Source organism: Nansenia antarctica (genome assembly GCF_963989245.1).
Source record: "Nansenia antarctica genome assembly, chromosome: 4".
In the NCBI taxonomy this organism is placed as follows: Eukaryota; Metazoa; Chordata; class Actinopteri; order Argentiniformes; family Microstomatidae; genus Nansenia; species Nansenia antarctica.
In genome coordinates, this window is record NC_137689.1 from 36,350,784 (window position 1) to 36,373,559 (window position 22,776).

The following is a 22,776-nucleotide window of genomic DNA, read 5'->3' on the forward strand; positions in this document are numbered from 1 at the left end:
CTGTACCGGAAATGAAAACGTGTAGCTTCTCAGTACGACCAAATGCATTTCTAAAGCTGTTTTACCTTTCACTGTATGAATCATGGCTGATCGTATGGACAGTATAACTGGCTATCGTGCCTTAAACCTGGGATCGAGGGAACATACCCCTTTTACATAGAAAACTTTTGAATAGTCTGTGCAATATATGCCTTAAACTTTAAATGTGTGTTTTGTACAAGCATTTCAGAGAATAAAAGTAACGTTTTTCATACATCTTGTCCTATGCCATGTCTGTTTCTAAAGGTTTGATCCAACTTTGATGTAAGCTTGTCATAAGGATATCTATACCACTTACTTATGTTTTGGGACCATACTTATGGTGAGCTGATGAGAATGTTTTATTATTTTGCAGTAAAGTATTCCTTACAGAGTTTGGAAAGTCGCTGCATCTGACATTTGCTAAATGAGTCGTTAGCTGTGACACCTTCCCATGGGAGGACATGGGTGTCTGGTGGTAGAGAGGTAATGACCTCAGCTGTGGTGGCTGGTAGCTGTGGGAACATTAGCCTATATGCCCTACTCTACCTGTCTGGTCTCTTGAAACAGGTTATATAAACCCCTCAAAAAAAGTTCGGAAACACTTTTTTTGTTGATTATACCTCCCCTTTAATAATACCAATTGGTATTGTATTTTATATCATTGGAAAGCCTGATTAGTCACCTTTACAACGAGGTACAACTTGTAAGGATCATGCATTTGTGGAATAATCAACAAGAAAAGCGTTTCCGAACTTTTTTTGAGGGGTTTATATATACTTCATACTGGACTATTCCAAAGCACCAACATTTAGGTATAAATCAAATGGACTATGTATTGGAAAACTTTTATTATTTTCTCCAATACAGAATATAAAAGTTTGACATTGAAATGAGTTACATCTGGAATGAAGGACATGGTGGAACCCTGACTTCTCTGTGGGGGGGAGGAGCCTGAGCAATAATTATAACTCAACTATGTCCTTCCTGTCGGTGGTTTGTTTCTCCACTATAGCCTATAGATTGAAAGGGTTAGAGTTAGTGTACAATCTTCACTTTGCACAACACATTATGTCAAGGCCGACAACGTTGCCCGATCCAGTCCGATGTCCGTTCCTTCAACAACAAAAACACTTCAGCGATTGAAAAGGGAATGCGACTTCTCATAAAACATCAAAACCAAAAAGGAGGAATGATCAACAATAAGGGGAACATACATACAGACATCCTGCTACCTTACAATTACATTATGAAATTAAGTCCCTTTAAAGCAATTTCTTCCTAACAAAAGCTGATAGAGAATGCAGTTTTGTTTTCGGAGGGAGAATTTGTTTACATTGCTGGTAAGAGAGGCAAGGAGAGGTAAACGTGGCCGGTATGTAGTGTTTTGGGTGTCTGGTGAGGCAGTTGTCTCTACATGTCGTCCTTGTCCTTGGCGCCATGTTTGAGGATGCGGGTGAACTCGGAGTAGTTGAAGTTGCCCTTCTTGTCGATTGGCGCCTCGCGGAACAGCTCGTCCACCTCCTCGTCTGTGAAGCGGTCGCCCATGGTGGTCAGCAGCTCCCGGAGGTGGTCCTCATGGATCACACCTGCAGAAGGTGACAGGGCTGTCATGCCTTTCTCTTAGGTAACACAACTTAATGTGTCACTGTCTTGCTAAAACTGAACGCAGAAACAGTCCAGTTACCCAAACTACCAAGCTCAAACTACTGGAGCAATTGCTCCAACATTGCTTTGTATGTTTATATGTGTGTGTGTGTGTGTGTGTGTGTGTGTGTGTGTGTGTGTGTGTGTGTTTATATTGAAGTGCGTGCGTGCGTGTGTGTTTATATTTAAGTGCGTGCGTGTGTATGTGTGTGAGTGTGTGTGTGTGCGTGCGTGTGTTTATATTTAAGTGTGTGTGCGTCTGTATTTGTGTGTGTGTAGTGTGTGCGTGCGTGCGTCTCACCAGAACCCTCCTCGTCAAAGCAGGCGAAGGCATTGCGGATGACGTCCTCAGGGTCGGTGCCATTGAGGCGTTCTCCAAACATGGTGAGGAACATGGTGAAGTTGATGGGCCCTGGCGCCTCTGCCATCATCCCCTCCAGGTACTCATCTGATGGGTTCTTACCTGGGGGGGGGGGAGAAGCACCCACATGACGGTCAATAACCTACTGGGTGTGGTGGTGAATTAAACATTGAGTAAGTAGAAACTCTAGGTTCTGTTTTTGGGGGATTCGTTGTGTCCAGTCTCCTGGTCAGGCTGCCTCACCCAGTGACGCCAGCATGTCGTGCAGATCTTCTTTGTCGATGAAGCCGTCGCGGTTCTGGTCGATCATGTTGAACGCCTCCTTGAACTCCTGGATCTGGGACTGGTCGAACATGGCGAACACGTTGGAGGTCGCCCTCTGCGGGCGCTTCTTGGTGGTCTTCCCCTTGGTGCGTTTGCTCGACATGGTGGCGTCTGGGTGGCGACCTTGGGGTGAACAGTGAGAGAGCAGAGAGCAGGACATGAGTATGAAGGTTTGATGGAAGCCTGAAGAGGCTGGCTGTGAATCCTACTATTTATCAAAGCAGGATGTGCCAAAAGGATTAAGTGAAAACAGAAAACAGCACATTGACAACTTGGCCAGCATTTCCATAGACAATTAGCCTCTGTAATAGCATGGTTCTAGACATTTTCTCAACGATATTGTGCCAACTTAGGTTCAGAAGACTTTGGCCTCATGCCAAAGAATTTCTAGTAGGGCCATTAATCACACTCCAAAAGTCAAACTGCCAACATCTAGTTTTCCAGTCATCTGTTTACAACTCGAGGCATTCAGACTTGGTCCTGGTCAGAATAGAAATAATTCCCTCTCTTTCTCCTTCTACGCACTGAAGCCACAGCGCAGGTGGAGAGACGTGACATACTGTATGTGTCACCTTCCACCGCTAAGAGTGATGGGGGACATGACACAGTCCCGCCGTTACCGTGACAACTATGCCTTGCTGTCTGTCATATACTCGGCTCTGAGCGTGTGTCATGGAGGAAGTGGCGGCGGCACAGAGGAGCAGGAAGGAACAGGTCATTAGAGTCGACTCTCGTTTGAAGGTCGGACAGAAAACGGACGAGGTATGATGTCATCATCAGCATCGAGAGCCACTGAGGCAAACAGAGATGCATGTTAGTCAGCGACTCAAACACAGATGCATGTTAGTCAGCGACTCAAACACAGATGCATGTTAGTCAGCGACTCAAACACAGATGCATGTTAGTCAGCGACTCAAACACAGATGCATGTTAGTCAGAGACTCAAACACAGATGCATGTTAGTCAGCGACTCAAACACAGATGCATGTTAGTCAGAGTCAAACACAGATGCATGTTAGTCAGACTCAAACACAGATGCATGTTAGTCAGCGACTCAAACACAGATGCATGTTAGTCAGAGACTCAAACACAGATGCATGTTAGTCAGTGACTCAAACACAGATGCATGTTAGTCAGCGACTCAAACACAGATGCATGTTAGTCAGCGACTCAAACACAGATGCATGTTAGTCAGCGACTCAAACACAGATGCATGTTAGTCAGCGACTCAAACACAGACGCATGTTAGTCAGTGACTCAAACACAGATGCATGTTAGTCAGTGACTCAAACACAGATGCATGTTAGTCAGCGACTCAAACACAGATGCATGTTAGTCAGACTCAAACACAGACACATGTTAGTCAGCGACTCAAACACAGATGCATGTTAGTCAGAGACTCAAACACAGATGCATGTTAGTCAGAGACTCAAACACAGATGCATGTTAGTCAGAGTCAAACATAGATGCATGTTAGTCAGAGTCAAACACAGATGCATGTTAGTCAGACTCAAACACAGATGCATGTTAGTCAGCGACTCAAACACAGATGCATGTTAGTCAGAGACTCAAACACAGATGCATGTTAGTCAGTGACTCAAACACAGATGCATGTTAGTCAGAGACTCAAACACAGATGCATGTTAGTCAGTGACTCAAACACAGATGCATGTCAGTCAGTGACTCAAACACAGATGCATGTTAGTCAGCGACTCAAACACAGATGCATGTTAGTCAGCGACTCAAACACAGACGCATGTTAGTCAGAGACTCAAACACAGATGCATGTTAGTCAGAGACTCAAACACAGATGCATGTTAGTCAGACTCAAACACAGACGCATGTTAGTCAGAGACTCAAACACAGATGCATGTTAGTCAGACTCAAACACAGATGCATGTTAGTCAGAGACTCAAACACAGATGCATGTTAGTCAGACTCAAACACAGACGCATGTTAGTCAGAGACTCAAACACAGATGCATGTTAGTCAGACTCAAACACAGATGCATGTTAGTCAGACTCAAACACAGATGCATGTCAGTCAGACTCAAACACAGATGCATGTTAGTCAGCGACTCAAACACAGATGCATGTTAGTCAGACTCAAACACAGACGCATGTTAGTCAGCGACTCAAACACAGATGCATGTTAGTCAGAGACTCAAACACAGATGCATGTTAGTCAGCGACTCAAACACAGATGCATGTTAGTCAGAGTCAAACACAGATGCATGTTAGTCAGAGTCAAACACAGATGCATGTTAGTCAGACTCAAACACAGATGCATGTTAGTCAGCGACTCAAACACAGATGCATGTTAGTCAGAGACTCAAACACAGATGCATGTTAGTCAGTGACTCAAACACAGATGCATGTTAGTCAGTGACTCAAACACAGATGCATGTTAGTCAGCGACTCAAACACAGATGCATGTTAGTCAGCGACTCAAACACAGACGCATGTTAGTCAGTGACTCAAACACAGATGCATGTTAGTCAGTGACTCAAACACAGATGCATGTTAGTCAGCGACTCAAACACAGATGCATGTTAGTCAGACTCAAACACAGACGCATGTTAGTCAGCGACTCAAACACAGATGCATGTTAGTCAGAGACTCAAACACAGATGCATGTTAGTCAGCGACTCAAACACAGATGCATGTTAGTCAGAGTCAAACATAGATGCATGTTAGTCAGAGTCAAACACAGATGCATGTTAGTCAGACTCAAACACAGATGCATGTTAGTCAGCGACTCAAACAGATGCATGTTAGTCAGAGACTCAAACACAGATGCATGTTAGTCAGTGACTCAAACACAGATGCATGTCAGTCAGTGACTCAAACACAGATGCATGTTAGTCAGCGACTCAAACACAGATGCATGTTAGTCAGCGACTCAAACACAGACGCATGTTAGTCAGAGACTCAAACACAGATGCATGTTAGTCAGAGACTCAAACACAGATGCATGTTAGTCAGACTCAAACACAGACGCATGTTAGTCAGAGACTCAAACACAGATGCATGTTAGTCATACTCAAACACAGATGCATGTTAGTCAGAGACTCAAACACAGATGCATGTTAGTCAGACTCAAACACAGACGCATGTTAGTCAGAGACTCAAACACAGATGCATGTTAGTCAGACTCAAACACAGATGCATGTCAGTCAGACTCAAACACAGATGCATGTTAGTCAGAGTCAAACACAGATGCATGTTAGTCAGAGTCAAACACAGATGCATGTTAGTCAGACTCAAACACAGATGCATGTTAGTCAGCGACTCAAACACAGATGCATGTTAGTCAGAGACTCAAACACAGATGCATGTTAGTCAGTGACTCAAACACAGATGCATGTTAGTCAGTGACTCAAACACAGATGCATGTTAGTCAGCGACTCAAACACAGATGCATGTTAGTCAGCGACTCAAACACAGACGCATGTTAGTCAGTGACTCAAACACAGATGCATGTTAGTCAGTGACTCAAACACAGATGCATGTTAGTCAGCGACTCAAACACAGATGCATGTTAGTCAGACTCAAACACAGACGCATGTTAGTCAGCGACTCAAACACAGATGCATGTTAGTCAGAGACTCAAACACAGATGCATGTTAGTCAGCGACTCAAACACAGATGCATGTTAGTCAGAGTCAAACATAGATGCATGTTAGTCAGAGTCAAACACAGATGCATGTTAGTCAGACTCAAACACAGATGCATGTTAGTCAGCGACTCAAACAGATGCATGTTAGTCAGAGACTCAAACACAGATGCATGTTAGTCAGTGACTCAAACACAGATGCATGTCAGTCAGTGACTCAAACACAGATGCATGTTAGTCAGCGACTCAAACACAGATGCATGTTAGTCAGCGACTCAAACACAGACGCATGTTAGTCAGAGACTCAAACACAGATGCATGTTAGTCAGAGACTCAAACACAGATGCATGTTAGTCAGACTCAAACACAGACGCATGTTAGTCAGAGACTCAAACACAGATGCATGTTAGTCATACTCAAACACAGATGCATGTTAGTCAGAGACTCAAACACAGATGCATGTTAGTCAGACTCAAACACAGACGCATGTTAGTCAGAGACTCAAACACAGATGCATGTTAGTCAGACTCAAACACAGATGCATGTCAGTCAGACTCAAACACAGATGCATGTTAGTCAGACTCAAACACAGATGCATGTTAGTCAGTGACTCAAACACAGATGCATGTTAGTCAGCGACTCAAACACAGACGCATGTTAGTCAGTGACTCAAACACAGATGCATGTTAGTCAGTGACTCAAACACAGATGCATGTTAGTCAGTGACTCAAACACAGATGCATGTTAGTCAGCGACTCAAACACAGATGCATGTTCGTCAGCGACTCAAACACAGACGCATGTTAGTCAGAGACTCAAACACAGATGCATGTTAGTCAGAGACTCAAACACAGATGCATGTTAGTCAGACTCAAACACAGACGCATGTTAGTCAGAGACTCAAACACAGATGCATGTTAGTCAGACTCAAACACAGATGCATGTTAGTCAGAGACTCAAACACAGATGCATGTTAGTCAGACTCAAACACAGACGCATGTTAGTCAGAGACTCAAACACAGATGCATGTTAGTCAGACTCAAACACAGATGCATGTCAGTCAGACTCAAACACAGATGCATGTTAGTCAGACTCAAACACAGATGCATGTTAGTCAGTGACTCAAACACAGATGCATGTTAGTCAGCGACTCAAACACAGATGCATGTTAGTCAGACTCAAACACAGACGCATGTTAGTCAGAGACTCAAACACAGATGCATGTTAGTCAGACTCAAACACAGATGCATGTCAGTCAGACTCAAACACAGATGCATGTTAGTCAGACTCAAACACAGATGCATGTTAGTCAGTGACTCAAACACAGATGCATGTTAGTCAGCGACTCAAACACAGATGCATGTTAGTCAGACTCAAACACAGATGCATGTTAGTCAGTGACTCAAACACAGAAGCATGTTAGTCAGACTCGAACACAGATGCATGTTAGTCAGCGACTCAAACACAGACGCATGTTAGTCAGCGATCGACTCAAAGTGTCAACAATGCGTCTGCCTCACTCATGAAGTCCAACATGTTAGTGAGAGATCTCTGTCCATTGACATTCAGTTCAAATATGCTTTCATGTAGAAATGTGCGTAGGTAACAAACACACAACGCTGCTTCAAGCATAATGGAGCGAGGGACGGCGTAGATGGGAATAAATGTTGGGAAAGAGGGGGGGGCGGGGGGCGGTGTGAGCACTAAATCAGCATAGTCTTCTTCTCTAGTGCTAAAGATCTCTCCAAGCTGCGTATTCCCTGAGCACAATTGAGTTCCCTGAACTACGGTATTTAAAGGCCAAGTTGTGCTTGTTGTACATTTTCAGTTGGTATTTTTCTGAATTGCTTTTTCTAGAGCCCTCTAGGTGATGTGTAAGTAGGAGACTTTCTCTAAGTGATTACTTCCAGTTCAGGCCTGACCGTATATTCCTCCACCATAAAGTTTCTTTCCGACGTTAACTTGATTCCTTCAGTTCAGGGCAAGGCTATGCTAATCGTATTCACTGTCCTTTATCTCTCTCTATGGTACAAAGAGCCAGTCTTTCTACCAATGGGCTCAGTCTTCACTAGCAAACAAAGGCTCTCAAATTCATTCTAGATAACAGGAATTATAACGGTGACCGTATCTTAACCGAGGCGTGGCCAGATCTCCAATGCAAAGCACTTTTAGAGTTATCAGCACTTTTACAATAAGAATATGACCCTGTAGACAGACAGGTGCTAGAGTGAGACATCCACCTGACATCTCAGGCCACATTCGATTCGATTCAACCTTTTTTTTGTCAGTACAACGAAAATGTATGCTTTGCTCTAGGCACAGAGTCTGCTGTGGAGCAGCCCTGGAGCAATTAGGGGTTAAGTGCCTTGCTCAAAGGCACAACGGCAGTGATAGGCACCTTAGATATGATGCCAGCAACCCTCCAGTCACCAGCTCACATGCACCCCCACATGCCACAGGGGTGCAGCATGGCAGGAAGCCCACATAAAGGGTACCATGGTGGGGGGGGACAGACATAAAGGTACCTTGGTGGGGGGGGACAGACATAAAGGTACCATGGTGGGGGGGACAGACATAAAGGGTACCATGGTGGGGGGGGGACAGTTTGACACACCAGTGGCTCGTTTCTTTTAATTTGGGTTTACTTTAGTCTATTCCTGTCTGTCCCTGCAGCAGGTCCAGGAGCAGATCTGAGTTTACGCTGGCCAGCTGCCTGCTCGTTGTCCCAGTCGGCTGTGTGACGCAGTGATTGAGGAAGCTGAAAACAAAACACTGTCCAGCTCCATTTCAGAGCATAAAGGAATTCGAAGCTGATTAGGATTTCTAGCCCCGCCCAGACGGGCAAATGTTTCTCACACTCCTCCTCTTTTACTAAGTTTTCATGACTGCGTCACTCTATTAGAAGTTACTGTTAAAACATGTGAATTAGAAGTTATTTCCTCCATTATGTGTAATGGTTTAGTGTAAACAGTCATAGCTGGGGTGCTGGAATTCAGGAACTGTTGTCTCTCACATTCTTGTTTAACTCTAGAAGGGGGGGGGGGGGGGGATCCTATCTAGATCTAGATATCTAGATCCTATCTGTTTGTAGTGCTACTAAACTACAAACATTTCTCCTCTCATTCCAACAAACATAATGTCATGGTCTGCCATGTAAGACCAGCATGATAACCAGCATTTCCCAGCTTGACTCGACAATACAGAAACATTCTGTGGTGGGTTTCTAATGCAAATGCTAGTGACATCATTGCTATTACAAACCACTCAAGTCCTGTGCATTCCTGGCAGAATGAATGACTAAATCAATGTTATCATTCGGCCTTGTTATACAGGCCTGTAACTCAATTAACAAACTATTGCATATCCCCAATGCCCCTTCCTTCCTTCTGGGAGGCCCTACTATCCAGACACACACACACACACACACACTCCAACTATTATGTCAAGGACCCCAATTGAAATAAGCCAGTGGCTTTCTTGGGTTTTTATCCTGTTAGTTGACCTTGTATGTAATATGTACTTTCATGTACCTACTTCTGCAAATCTTCTAATAAAGTTTTCAATCAATCAATCAATCAATGTCAACAGACACAGGACATCACTCACTCTGAACCCTGACCTCTGCCCACACCTCACCACTGCTGCTCACTACTGATGCTAAGAGGGGCCAACAGAAGGGCATCTCAAACCCAACACAGACATGGAACCTAACCTCTCATCATCTCGAGAGAAAGAGAGAGAGAGAGAGAGAGAGGGAGTAGAGAGGGAGAGGGAGTAGAGAGGGGGAGAGAGGGAGAGGGAGAGAGAGAGAGAGAGAGAGAGGGAGAGAGAGGGAGAGGGAGAGAGAGAGAGGGAGTAGAGGGAGAGAGAGAGAGGGAGTAGAGAGAGAGAGAGAGATCACAAAATGGGTCACAGGCTGTTGAAATTCCTCTGTCTAATCCGCCGTGATGATGGGCGTACAGCTGCCGCTTCACACACACAGGTTGAGAGGGACCAGACAGAGGCACCTGAGTGGCTGATGAGGAGGTGTTCCAGCAGGTCCCAGACTGGTGACCATATCAAGGAATGCAAGGAGGGAGTACTCAGAAACTCGATCCTAACCCCCCAATTAACTATTGACCCCCCCCCCGCACAATCCTGACTGAGTTCCCCATATCTAACCTAACCTAAGCTTCCAATTGGACAATTCAACATAAGAACATGGTAAACGTGAATCCACCTCACCTTGGCTTCAGGTGATGGGTTGTTTTTTGGGAGTCCTTTTTTTAAGCCCCTTGTTTTGTCTGGTCCTCTCACTGCAGTTGGAAAAGGGAAGCAGGCAGTCCCACTGAGAAGTTTGTTTAAAGCATCAGCCCTGGAACTGGCCCCTCCCCTTTCTCCAGCGGCCTATCGGCTCGCCCGCCTGTCCCAAACAGAGCCGGCCCAGTTCAGCCGTTTACCCATACAAGGGAAAAGAATGTGCAGGCTTGTGGCTCCACACCGCCACAGCCCAGCCTGGGAGGTTGGGAATGGGGCTGAAATGACAGGAACTCTGATAAGGAGCCTTATTTAGAGAAAGCACGAACAGGCCTCAGTGTGCGAAGGAACTCTGCTGTGGTTTTCATCTGGGGATGGAAGGAGTGGATGGAGGAGATAGAGGGGCTGTGGCTGGGGGGGTTTAACAGCAAGGCTCCCAGTTGTTTGTGAAACCTTCACAGGGACGCCTTAAAAAGGCAGTTTGTTAGGCTTGTTAGGCTCTCACAGACCTATTGTCACGTCACGGCTGCAGCATCAGTTCTGTGCTTGTTAAACTTTCTTATATGCTTATATATATTTCTTATATATGTTATATTTGGAGACAAAACTACTGTGAGATTCCAAGGAAATATTATTTCATCCTACATCTGTGACTTGTTGATTTTGTACAGAGACCTGCTAGGAAAATATATTTGGTCTTTATCTGGAGTTGATGAGTTATCATGGAGTTTTTGACATTTTCATTTTATTCACTTGGTGTTGTAACACAGTAACTGAACCAGTAGTTAGCCAACGTTATGTAAAGAGAAACTTATGTAAAATGTAAAGTATTTGTTTTATTCTCTACAATACTCTTATGTGTTATATACAACTGCATACTGTAAATTCACATTCAAAGATAGAGGTGGAAGTAGAGAGATAAGAAATATGCTGGACAATTCTAGACTTCCATTGAATGCATTTCTAAGTCTTTTGAAATATTTTTCTCTGTAGAAAGTATTTTTGCAGTGACTGAGGTTGCACCTTTTATTGTGTTCCACAACCACGACATTTGTCCTGATCATTCAACTTGTATTGATATTGAGAAATCAGGAAATCATTCTTGAGAGTTTGGTATAACAGTGCATGGTAATTTTGCACCCAATGTATTTATCTCTCACTTCTTGTTAGTAGTGAAAAATGACAGAAAGATATTCAAGTAACATTACACTCACTTTAGTTTTCTATAGCAAGGACAGAAGGATGGAACACTATACCAGAGAATTACATTCGATATGCTGTATATCTGTCTGTCTGTTTGTCTGTCTGTCTGTCCAGTCCTGCCGTGGAAACCTCATTCAGACCTGCACGCTCTGTCAACAGGCGAAGGCCGCCCTCTGGTGGTCAATGTACTTTTCCAGGAAACGTTTTTGCAGAGCGCGATTAATACATTTCTGAATTATATCCAATTTGAGTTCCATGGTTTTCCGCAATCCCTCTAACGTAAGGTGAAATTGACATATCAATGGTATTCTGTGTAATATATGTTATTGTATTCAAATTCACCGCAACAGCGCCGTAGGCTTTTAAATCCCTCTGAATTGATTGTTGGTTTTCTTTAAATAGAAACATTTCAAACTACGGCATGTTTATTGCATTAGTTTACAAGTAATAATCGTCTTATGCATCAGTGCACACGCACTGTGTACAAACAAACCAAAGAGGCGGGCTCTCTGTATTATTCAATCTTTTCATTGGCTGACTGACTTATTTCTTCTTCAGTACAGTGGGTGGTTTGCGCAAGCGCGTGAAGTAGGAAGCGTCTTGAATCATTATTTGGAAACTCCGTCTGTAAGGTAAGATGAAATAAACAACTGTCTTACTGTAGCGTTAGTTGTTGAAGTTGAAAAACGATATTTTTATATGTAAATAGAGATAGCCATGATTGAAGATTGTTAATCAGTTAACTATTTTTTGAGATGCGTACCGAAATTCTTGAGTGACAGCCACGTCGCAGACGAGACAGACACAAGTTGATCACATCGGACATTATTAATGTCAAGAAATTAATCCCTGACAACTGATGGCTTTCTAGCTAGCCACCAACTTATTAGCCACGCCAGCTGTTGGAAATAAGATGTTTTGAACAAACAGAAACAGTCTGGTCAGTCAGTAAGGTTTAGTAGCTGGTAAGTTACTCTTCGTGGCAGTTGCAGTTGCTTCAAAACTAGCCTGTCATATCACAACATTTCCATCTAAACTAGCCTGTCATATCACAACATTTCCATCAAAACTAGCCTGTCATATCACAACATTTCCATCGGTTGTTGCCGCAAACCAACATCAGTTGCGTCAACAGTAGCAGCAAGGGATGTTACACTTTCTGGCATTTTGTCTGCTGGTTAAACAAGCAGCTTTTGGGACATCTCAGTTTCCTGTAAGCGCAGGGAGCTCATTATTGCTCAATACTCGTTGGTTTAATGAAATAAAGTGAAATATGTAGCTGGCAAGGTTGTTGAAGCCTATTCATCCAAAACAATTGTAATGTTGACGTTTCCCTCAAGGCATGCTTGTTCTTGTGAATATCTGTTGCTCATCCAATGCGTCTCCAGTCAATACGCGTGAGATCTGGCCCGTCTAATGTCAATAAAACAAGCATAATTTGTTACACGAAAAATGTTAGGCCTATAGATTAGCATACCAATAGGTTTCACCATGCCCTTTCCTTTTCACCGTGCACGTTGGGAAGGCGTCGGAAGTGAGTACATGGCATATGTGATCGCCTCTATAGGTGTGGCTGCCTTTGAATATTAACTCCTACTCCCACAAAACAGGCTCTTTAATGGCATGACAATCACAGTGAAACCGAGGAGGAACTGCTATCTTAGGCCGTTGCCCCTCATTCATTGTAGGCATTAGGACATAGTGCCCATTGCACAGTTGGCAGTACTACTAGTAGTTTTCGGCTGGCTATTTCCCAATTAGATGATGGGAAGGTTCTCTTGAGACACATTTCACATGGCCTAATATATGTTATAGTGTGTCGGACTACACAGTTTCTACTCCTTGACGTTTCTGTTCCAATTTCACAAGTCCAACCCCGACACGGCCAGATAACACCACAGACTTTAAGAAATAACTGTGGAATTAATTTAAAATCAAATTCGGTATCAATCTGCATACCGTCATGTTTGCCACGACACTGACAGTGTTTATGACATATACCTGGGACCTGGCCAGCTGCCAATTATGCTGACAAGAAAACTATCCAGCAGATCCTATCTTGTAACTTATCAACCTCTCTCTCTCTCTCTCTCTCTCTCTCTCTCTCTCTCTCTCTCTCTCTCTCTCTCTCTCTGTCCTCTCTCGCTCCGTCTCAGCATACTGGCTGGCATTGTCTAACTAACTGGAGGCTTTGTTTCTTTCCAGCCTACAAAGACTGCTGCCCTTGCAGATTCTATTACAAAGTAATGTTCTGCCCCCCACCCCCCCAAAAAAAAATAATCTAATGAAACTAGAAAATCCTGACCAAGCAAAGACAGAAAACAATCGCTGTCACCCAGGACCTTTCCAGTGGCCTTTACACCTGATCACACACTCCTGGTACGGACATGTCTCTCTTCTAGAACCAGGTTATTCTGTCAGGTAGCCTGAGGCCATTCAGCCAGACTGTACACTCCCCCAGTCCCTCATCCATGTCAGTCCTCCAACTTACCTCTTTATGTGATGTTCATCCACAGCCTAAACGTGATGAGAACCTCCCTTTAACGTGATGAGAACATCCCTTTAAGTTCCCTAAGGTCATTGGCTCCAGGCTCCAGAGTAACGTGTTCCTGCTGAGCGACAGTGTTGACCTTGTTGTGTTGATAATGATTCTCATGGTTGCCAGAGATGTCCACCATTTTTGCTTGTCCAGAGAGTTGTGGTCAAGCCCAGAATGTGTCTGGTGACTGATTACTGTGTGTGTGTGTGTGTGTGTGTGTGTGTGTGTGTGTGTGTGTGTGTGTGAGTGAGCACAGCGTATGTGAATAGAGCTGTTGAGCCTTTCAGAATCTGCTGGCCTGGCTGTCGTGTAGCGCGAGGGGAAGTGTGAATCTGGTGCGTGTGTGTGAGAGAGGGCGACTGTGTACGTGCATCTAATGTGAGTGTGTTTGAATGTTAGAGGGGAGCGGTGGTGAACGTGAATATACTGGGACTCTCTCCCTCACCTTTGCTCTACCACTACCCAACTGGGACCAGATCAAGATAAGGCTCTCATCCAGCAGCATCATAGAACAAACGCTGTTGTCGTTGCTAGTTGAGGCCTGGGTGTTTTATTTTGTTCATGTCCGGTGGTCCGTGAAGGTGGCGTCAGTGTTCTCTAGCCTACAAAAATGTAGCCCTGGCGTCTTGGAAAGTGGGCGAATCGGAGGGCTTGATGGAGTAACCCCCTGGGGAGAGCTGAGGATTCTGGGGGATGAAGGAAGTTTGGGCAGCTGATGGCGGCAGGGGGGTCAAGGGAACACGGCCCGGTTGGGAAGGGACACCTGCACCCCTCTCTGTGGGTAAGAGCTGTCACACCAGCAGCAGTGCTGTCCTGAGACCTGAAACCACCTGGCTTTCGCTTTAGAGCTAGGCTACTCTTATCTTTGTTTGTTTTTATCTAGACTACATCTTTCCTCTACGTTCACGGTTTAGACCAGTCTTTCTTGATTTAAACATCTTCATAGCCTACATTCTAGATGTTTAAACATCTTCATAGCCTACATTCTAGATGTAAACATCTTCATAGCCTACGTTCTAGATGTGTTTTGTCCTATCGGTGTCTCTGTTGTCATGTGTGAATCTTAAGTTCAGTGGTCCTGTTTTGGGTTTGTTTGTTTGGGTAGGAGGGGGGGGGGGGGTTCTAGCTGACTAAGCATTTGGAGACCAGTCGGGTTTCATTTCTAAATGAGCCAAGTCGTTACAGGAACCAGACCACCAAGTTTGTAAACACAGAACCAGATATTGTGTTAGACCAGGGGGCCATTCCACTAAAGGTGGATCAGTATAGCGGCGATATAAATAAATGCGGCGCTCAGGCAACTCGAGATTGGAATTCAAGCCTCAGGTGATTCCTCGAACGAGGATCAGCCTTGTGTGATGAGTGTTCACAGAAGACAGGCTTACAAATCTTCGATATGGGCGCGTGCACGCAGACATAAAGAGCCCAGAAGAGTCGATCTGTCGAAATGAAGATACTCCACTCTGCAGGCGTACTACATTTGCGCAGCATTCCCGAATTATTGATCTTTATGAAGACGGAAAAATAAGATCTAAAATAGTGCAATACTGCCGCAATTAACAAGGCGAGGGAAATGGTTTGGCAAGACATTGCTGACCGATTAAATGCGTAGGTCATACTAGCCCCAGTTACTGTTATATGTTCATATTTTAATAAATGAATATTACTACTGTGGTGATATCAGCAGTAGGGCTGCAACTAACGATTATTTTGGTAGTCGACTAATCTGTCGATTATTTTTTCAATTAGTCGTGTGGCTTTTCGCTGCATGTAAATGGCGACGCAGAAGCATAAATCCGGCTTAACTAGCTATCTAACCTAACGTTACGCCAAGCTACAGCTGCTCACAGAGCTAGTTGATTGGCTAGCTAGCATTGCTGGCTAGACTACAGACAGCTCACGTTAGTAGGCTACGCTTGGCGCTGTTTATCTTACAGACAGCTCGCTGGTGGACTCAACATAATTGAAATAGCATTCACTTATCAAGCATCATTCATGATCATCCACCATGACTACCTGGTATTTTAATAGCGACCACCCCTCACTTCATTTCATCTCGCGTTCTCCTGGCTTCAACATGGAAAACCCCTGCTACGTAACGTTACATACAAGCGCCTCTGTCTGTCACACGTGTGCCACAGGGCAAATAAATTAATAGCACAAACGCTCATAGCATGTACAGCCCTGTCCATGAGACGTTGTTTTCCAACATGTAACAGTAAAGCTAACATAAACATTACGACCCTAACAATATAACGTTAGCCAGTTGGCTAACAACGTTAGCTAAAACTTACCCAGCTGATTCTTGCATTGCTCCCGTTTTTTTTTTTTTCCCCGGGTTTTTTTCCCGTTTTTTTTCCCCCGTTAAAAAAAAACAAAAAACGATTAGTCGACACACAAATTCCACGCCGACGACTTTTTATGATCGACGTCGTCGATTATGTCGACTAATCGTTGCAGCCCTAATCAGCAGCAGGCTACAATCCGTCATATCGCCACAATGGCCTAGTGCAGGGGTCGGCAATAGGCGGCCCGCAGGCCATTGCTGGCCCATCACCAATAATATTTGGCCCAGCAGAATATTTGGAGAATCCACTTTTTTTTTTTTTTTTTTTTTTACAATATCCGACCGACAGTCCCACATATAGCGCCTATAATGTCCGAATAGAGAATCTACCTCCACCTGAATAATGCTTATTGTACTTTTATCCATGTTGAGAGTGAATGACACAGGGACAGACAATCAGGCAGCGGGGTGCACCGAAGCGCACTGACGCTGAACCCCTCATAGTGAATCATAAGTAGGTGGACAACGTGTAGTGCTGAAATAGCCGTGTGTGGTTTGAAAAAAATAACACCAGCTCAGTAAATAATTCAAACGTAATGTTTACGTATATGTGACTGCAACACACATATGAACAGTAACAAAGCAAATTCAGTTTAATATTCTGAAAAACATTGACAACAAAATCGGTGAAAAAAAGAAAAGAAAGAAAAGTAATCCGCTTATGCGAGGGGTGGTGGTGCATAGGCCTATGCTCCTGAAACGACAGAGCAAACACGCTATTAGGGATAATAATTACAATGAGCCATTCATTCAAAATATACAAAATACAATTAGGTTATTAAATACAATAACGACAGGCTTGGTACTCACTTAATGTGAAAAGTGGCATCTCCCATCGGTCAGTATTTGCTTGATATCTGGTTATATGGACGTCACTTTAATCCGCAGGCAGTTCTCAAGTTTTTTTTTGCATCAATCGATTCCTCTCGTGCGTCTTTATCACATTCATTGAGGAAAAGGACGACTCGCATGTATAGAAAGGGAACATTGTGAGCACGGAAGATGTGAGTCTCACAACGGCTTTGCGTTGATGAAACCAGGTAGGATGAACATTATAGTTCGCTGTCCATTCCTCTTTAAATGCCCTGTTTTCACCGTCAACTTTCCTCTTTACACCTTTGGAGAGTGACATGATGTTTCTCTTGCTAGTTAGCAGGTTAAATGTTTAGCTAACTTCACCCGGCAGGCAAACAACCAATCCAATAATAATGTGACCTTGTCTGGGAGGAGGGGGGAATCATTCAGAATGAAAGTATGTTAAATAATTATTAGAATAAGCTAGGCTGCGCTACATCGTCAGTCCACACATTTATTATTCAAAACTATGGAAAAGGGTGAAACTACGTTTCAACGTTGTTGAGAATCACAACACAAACTTGCTAGTCAAGCCAAAATACTGCAACGTAATGGATTGGACTGCTACCTAGTTAACTACAACACTACTTTACATTGTTACCTAGTTAACTACAACACTACTTTACATTGTTACCTAGTTAACTACAACACTACTTTACATTGTTACCTAGTTAACTACAACACTACTTTACATTGTTACCTAGTTAACTACAACACTACTTTACATTGTTACCTAGTTAACTAGAACACTACTTTACATTGTTACCTAGTTAACTAGAACACTACTTTACATTGTTACCTAGTTAACTAGAACACTACTTTACATTGTTACCTAGTTAACTACAACACTACTTTACATTGTTACCTAGTTAACTACAACACTACTTTACATTGTTACCTAGTTAACTAGAACACTACTTTACATTGTTACCTAGTTAACTACAACACTACTTTACATTGTTACCTAGTTAACTACAACACTACTTTACATTGTTAGCAGGCTCACAAAACAAGCTGTGTTAGTTGACTAGCGATGTGTACATTTTTCGAAAGAAAAGTCAAAGCATTAGAATGTGTCACATTTTTTAACAATCAATTACTTATGAATGAATTAATGGAATGAATGAATGGTCTTTATTGTCATTGCTACAGTACAGGTACCAAACAACGAAATTTAGGAGGGGTGGCTCCCCTGGTGTTAGGAAAAAAAAAAAAAACAAGTTCGGGCCCGCCATCTAGTGGCTCAAAAAAAATTTGGCCCGAGGCCAAACCTAATTGCCGACCCCTGGCCTAGTGGTATCGACCGCTGCCACTGGTTTTATTAATCATTTTTAGACGTGGTTCGAATCCCTCGTCAGACACACTTTTTACTGCATTTCGTTGTCTGAATCTAATCTAAAATCTAATCTAAAAAAGTATGTAGGCTATACAATTATGGTGCAGGCTAATTTACAAGAACTGACACGATTACAATGGTGTTTGAAGCCTTTGCATGAAGGCTTCGGTTAAATGTAAAAAAATAAAATAAAATAATACTTAGTCAAGTCTCGAACTCGCAACCCTTGGGACTCCAGCCGGCTGCCTTAACCACTACGCCAACCAGACAGCTGTGATAACAGCAATGCAAGTTGATAGACATACCTATTCATTTTATTTTATTTTTTACACTTTTTAATTTATGTATCCATCGATCTATCTATCTATCTATCACACTTTCAAAATATCTAGTTATCTATCACACAATCAAACTATCTATCAATCGATCACACTTTCAAATTATCAAATTATCTATCTATCACACAGTCAAACTATCTAATCTATCTATCTCGTGTGAAGTGGGAACTAATATTTCCTAAAAGACACATGAGGAACTGTCGTTCGGGGTTTAGTTTCCGCCCGTGAGCCTTTTTTGACGCGCGTCTTACCATAGCCTGTGTTTTAGCCTGGTCGCGAGCAGGCTAATTATATCTGACTCAGAAGGAGCTCAACCAAGCAGCGAATTATTTGAGCCACATTGATGGCACCGAACGCAAGCTAACAATTTCGAGGCTTAGAACTTTATCGAGGCTTAGAACTTTATCGAGCTTCGTGGAATACCCCCAGGGCCCCGTTCCACTAAGCGAGATTATCTTCTAAGCCTCAATAAAGTTCTAAGCCTCGATAATGTTAGCTTGCGTTCGGTTCCATCAATGTGGCTCAAATAATTCGCTGCTTGGTTGAGCTCCTTCTTTTTTGTGATCAAGATTTTTTATTGCTTTTATCAACACATAACAATGACAATACAGAACAAGAAAGGAAGGGAGGGAAAAAATAAAGAAAACAAAAAAGAAAAGGGGTAGTGTAGCAGACAAGTCACAGCCAAATAGTAGAAATACAACAATCCGGATTGGGGTAAGTGGAAAATCAAATCATAGAGCAGTCAAGTTAGTCAAGTTCAATGAATAAGCCTTCCATGCATCAACTGTACTGGGCCTTGCTTTGTTCAATCTGGCCGTTGTGCACTCAAGATTCACAATCCTCTGTAAAGAGTAAAACCAAAAAGTGTTCATACTGAAATCAGGTGTTATCCAATGTTGAAGAATAGTTTTTTTTGCAGAGGTGAAACCAGCAAATAGCATTTTCTTTTGCGTAATACTTAAATCGAAATCAGAGTCATCATTGAGCAAACATAAACATGGATTAGGAACATAGTCAATCTTAAATAACTTGGACATTACAGAATTGACATGGTTCCAAAAGTTGGCCACGACTGGACACTCCCAGAACATATGGAGAAATGAACCCGGTGTGGGGGTAGGGCAGAATTGACAGTAGTAGTTGGGTTGTAGTTTCATTAAGTATCTTCTATATGGTGTAGCATAGGCCCTGTGGATGACTTTAAAATGAATTAACTGATGAGCTAAATTTTTGGAGGTTGAATTGAGATTAGACCATATTGTGTCCCAGTTTGGGTGGAAATCCAATTCACCAAGCTCTCGGCTCCATAAAGCCTCAACCGCAAGTGGTTTTTTAATTGCGTCCATTAGATTGCGATATATTCTGGATACACAGCCACGAGAGGTTGGGGTATGTTCAATCCAGGCTATCATGGGGTGAGTTGGAAGTGGGGAGCGCCAAGGCACTCCATAGGCCTTGAGTGAGGACCTCAGCTGTAGATAGACAAAATATGATGACGCTGGAAGGACAAACTTAGTTTGGAGGTGCTGGAATGAAACTAGGCCATCATTGTCATACAGGTCTCTGAGAGTATTTACACCCCGAGAGCTCCATGTTTGCTGGGTGAATGGTCGGTTACCCGACATTAAGTTTTGGTTATTCCATAGAGGAGTGGAGGAACAGAATCGCAAGGAACCTCCCATGATTTTCTCAGACGCTTTCCACACCTTAAGGGCGTTATCTATAATGCAACCAAATCTATGACTGAGAGTCCTACGTCCAGTGCCTGAGAAAAGTAAGTCCTCTAATCTGACTGGACTGACCAGGCCTGCCTCTATTGACCTCCAAGGTACTTTTGAATTTGGATTCACCCAGGTGCGTAAGGCTTGAGTCTGGAAAGCTAAATAATACATCTTAAAATCTGGAATTGCCATCCCACCCGACAATTTGGGTTGTTGCAAAGTTGTAAGACGGATTCTCGAGCGTTTGCCAGCCCATATGAACCTTGAGACCAACGAATTAATATCATCAAAGTATTTGGGTGGTGGGGGTAATGGTAACATGGAAAACAGGAAGTTGATCCTTGGCAAAACATTCATCTTGATTATCGTGGCTCTGCCCTGAAGAGATATTTTGAGGCTATCCCATCTTTGAATGTCCGTTTTGATTTTGTTCAAGGTTACATCAAAGTTGTCTTTAATTATCCGTGGTATGGTTGGGTATATAGTGATGCCAAGGTAGGTAAATTTATCTTTCACTGGGATATGTCTAGGGAGACAGGAGGTTCTTGCTGAAGGACTAAGGGGCATTAGAATTGACTTCGTCCAGTTAATCTTATAGCCTGACAATCTACCGAAATCTTCAAACATTTCTAACACATGGGGGGCAGAAGTATCAATATTATCTAGAAATAATAGAATGTCATCAGCATATAATGAGATGTGGTGGCTATGATCTAGAATTGAAATGGGGGAAATGCAAGTACTCTGTCTGATGGCCTGGGCTAAGGGCTCAAGAGAGAGACAGAACAAGAATGGTGACAATGGGCAGCCCTGCCTCGCTGAGCGCTCCAGTTGGATTGGAGGGGAAATAACATTACCTGTGAGAACAGGTTGAGCTCCTTCTGAGTCAGATATAATTAGCCTGGTCGCGAGCAGGCTAAAACACTGGCTAAAGTAATATGTGCGTCAAAAAAGGCTCACAGGCGGAAACTACATCCCGAACGACAGTTCCTCTTTTAGGAAATATTAGTTCCCACTTCACACGAGATAGATAGATGGATAGGTTGACTGTGTGATAGATAGATAATTTGATATGTTGAAAGTGTGATCGATCGAAAGATAGTTTGATTGTGTGATAGATAACTTGATATTTTGAAAGTGTGATGGATAGATCAATAGATCAATAAATAAAAGAGTGTAAAAAAAAAAGTAATTGTCTCAACTTGCATTGCTGTCATCACAGCGGTCTGGCTGGCGCAGTGGTTAAGGCAGCCAGCTAGAGTTCCAAAGGTTGCGTGTTCGAGACTTGACTAAGTGTTTTTGTTTTGTTTTTTACATTTAACCGAAGATTTCATGCAAAGGCTTCAAACACCATTGTAATCGTGTCAGTTCTTGAAAATTAGCCTGCACCATAATTTTATAGCCTACATACTTTTTTAGATGAGATTTTAGATTAGATTCTGACAACGAAATGCAGTAAAAAGTGTGTCCGAAGAGGGATTCGAACCACCGTCTAAAAATGATGAATAAATCCTATGGCAGCGGTGGATACCACTAGGCCATTGCGGCAATATGACTGTTTGTAGCCTGCTGCTGATATCACCACAGTAGTAATATTCATTTATTAAAATATGAACATATAACAATAACTGGGGCTAGTATGACCTACGCATTTAATCGGTCAGCAATTTCTTGCCAAACCATTTCCCTCGCCTTGTTAATTGCGGCAGTATTGCACTATTTTACATCTTATTTTTCCGTCTTCATAAAGATCAATAATTTGGAATGCTGCGCAAATGTAGTACCCCTGCAGAGTGGAGTATCTTCATTTCGACAGATCGACTCTTCGGGGCTCTTTATGTCTGCGTGCACGCGCCCATATCGAAGATTTGTAAGCCTGTCTTCTGGGAACACTGATGACACAAGCCTGATCCTCGTTCGAGGAATCACCTGAGGCTTGAATTCCAATCCCGAGTTGCCTGATCGCCTGATTTATTTCAATCGCCGATATACTAAGCCACCTTTAGTGGAACGGCCCCCAGACCTACCCCAAAGGTTAGCTTTAGACTAGGCCTACCCCAAAGGTTGGCTTTAGACCAGGCCTACCCCAAAGGTTAACTTAAGACCAGGCCTACCCCAAAGGTTAGCTTTAGACTAGGCCTACCCCAAAGGATAGCTTTAGAACCAGGCCTACCCCAAAGGTTAGCTTTAGACCAGGCCTACCCCAAAGGTTAGCTTTAGACCAGGCCTACCCC

The 22,776-nt window shown here is 43.1% G+C and overlaps 2 protein-coding genes across 5 annotated transcripts in view; one reads left to right on the plus strand and one right to left on the minus strand.

The window, feature by feature from the left end:
* Positions 1–871: 871 nt before the first annotated feature.
* myl9b (myosin, light chain 9b, regulatory) lies at positions 872–13,918 on the minus strand. Of its 2 annotated transcripts, none has more exons than XM_080528154.1 (4): positions 13,895–13,918; positions 2,270–2,473; positions 1,967–2,128; positions 872–1,607 (listed from the first exon to the last, which is right to left on the minus strand). In XM_080528154.1, the coding sequence occupies exons 2-4, from the start codon at positions 2,451–2,453 to the stop codon at positions 1,432–1,434; spliced, it is 522 nt and encodes a 173-aa protein (XP_080384280.1). In that variant the 5' UTR covers positions 2,454–2,473; positions 13,895–13,918; the 3' UTR covers positions 872–1,431. The 2 variants fall into 2 exon arrangements, with proteins under 2 accessions (XP_080384280.1, XP_080384279.1); XM_080528153.1 differs by lacking the exon at positions 13,895–13,918 and adding an exon at positions 10,189–10,294.
* Positions 13,919–14,689: 771 nt separating this feature from the next.
* The window catches only part of LOC308156527 (phosphatidate phosphatase LPIN2), a 54,865-nt gene continuing 46,778 nt past the window's right edge, over positions 14,690–22,776 (plus strand). For 2 of the 3 annotated variants that reach the window (XM_080529885.1, XM_080529886.1), the window contains exon 1: positions 14,691–14,723. The gene's annotated coding sequence lies outside the window, so the exon portion shown is untranslated. Of the gene's footprint in view, positions 14,724–22,776 lie in introns of all 3 variants that reach the window. The other variant, XR_013937418.1, reaches the window with a different exon arrangement.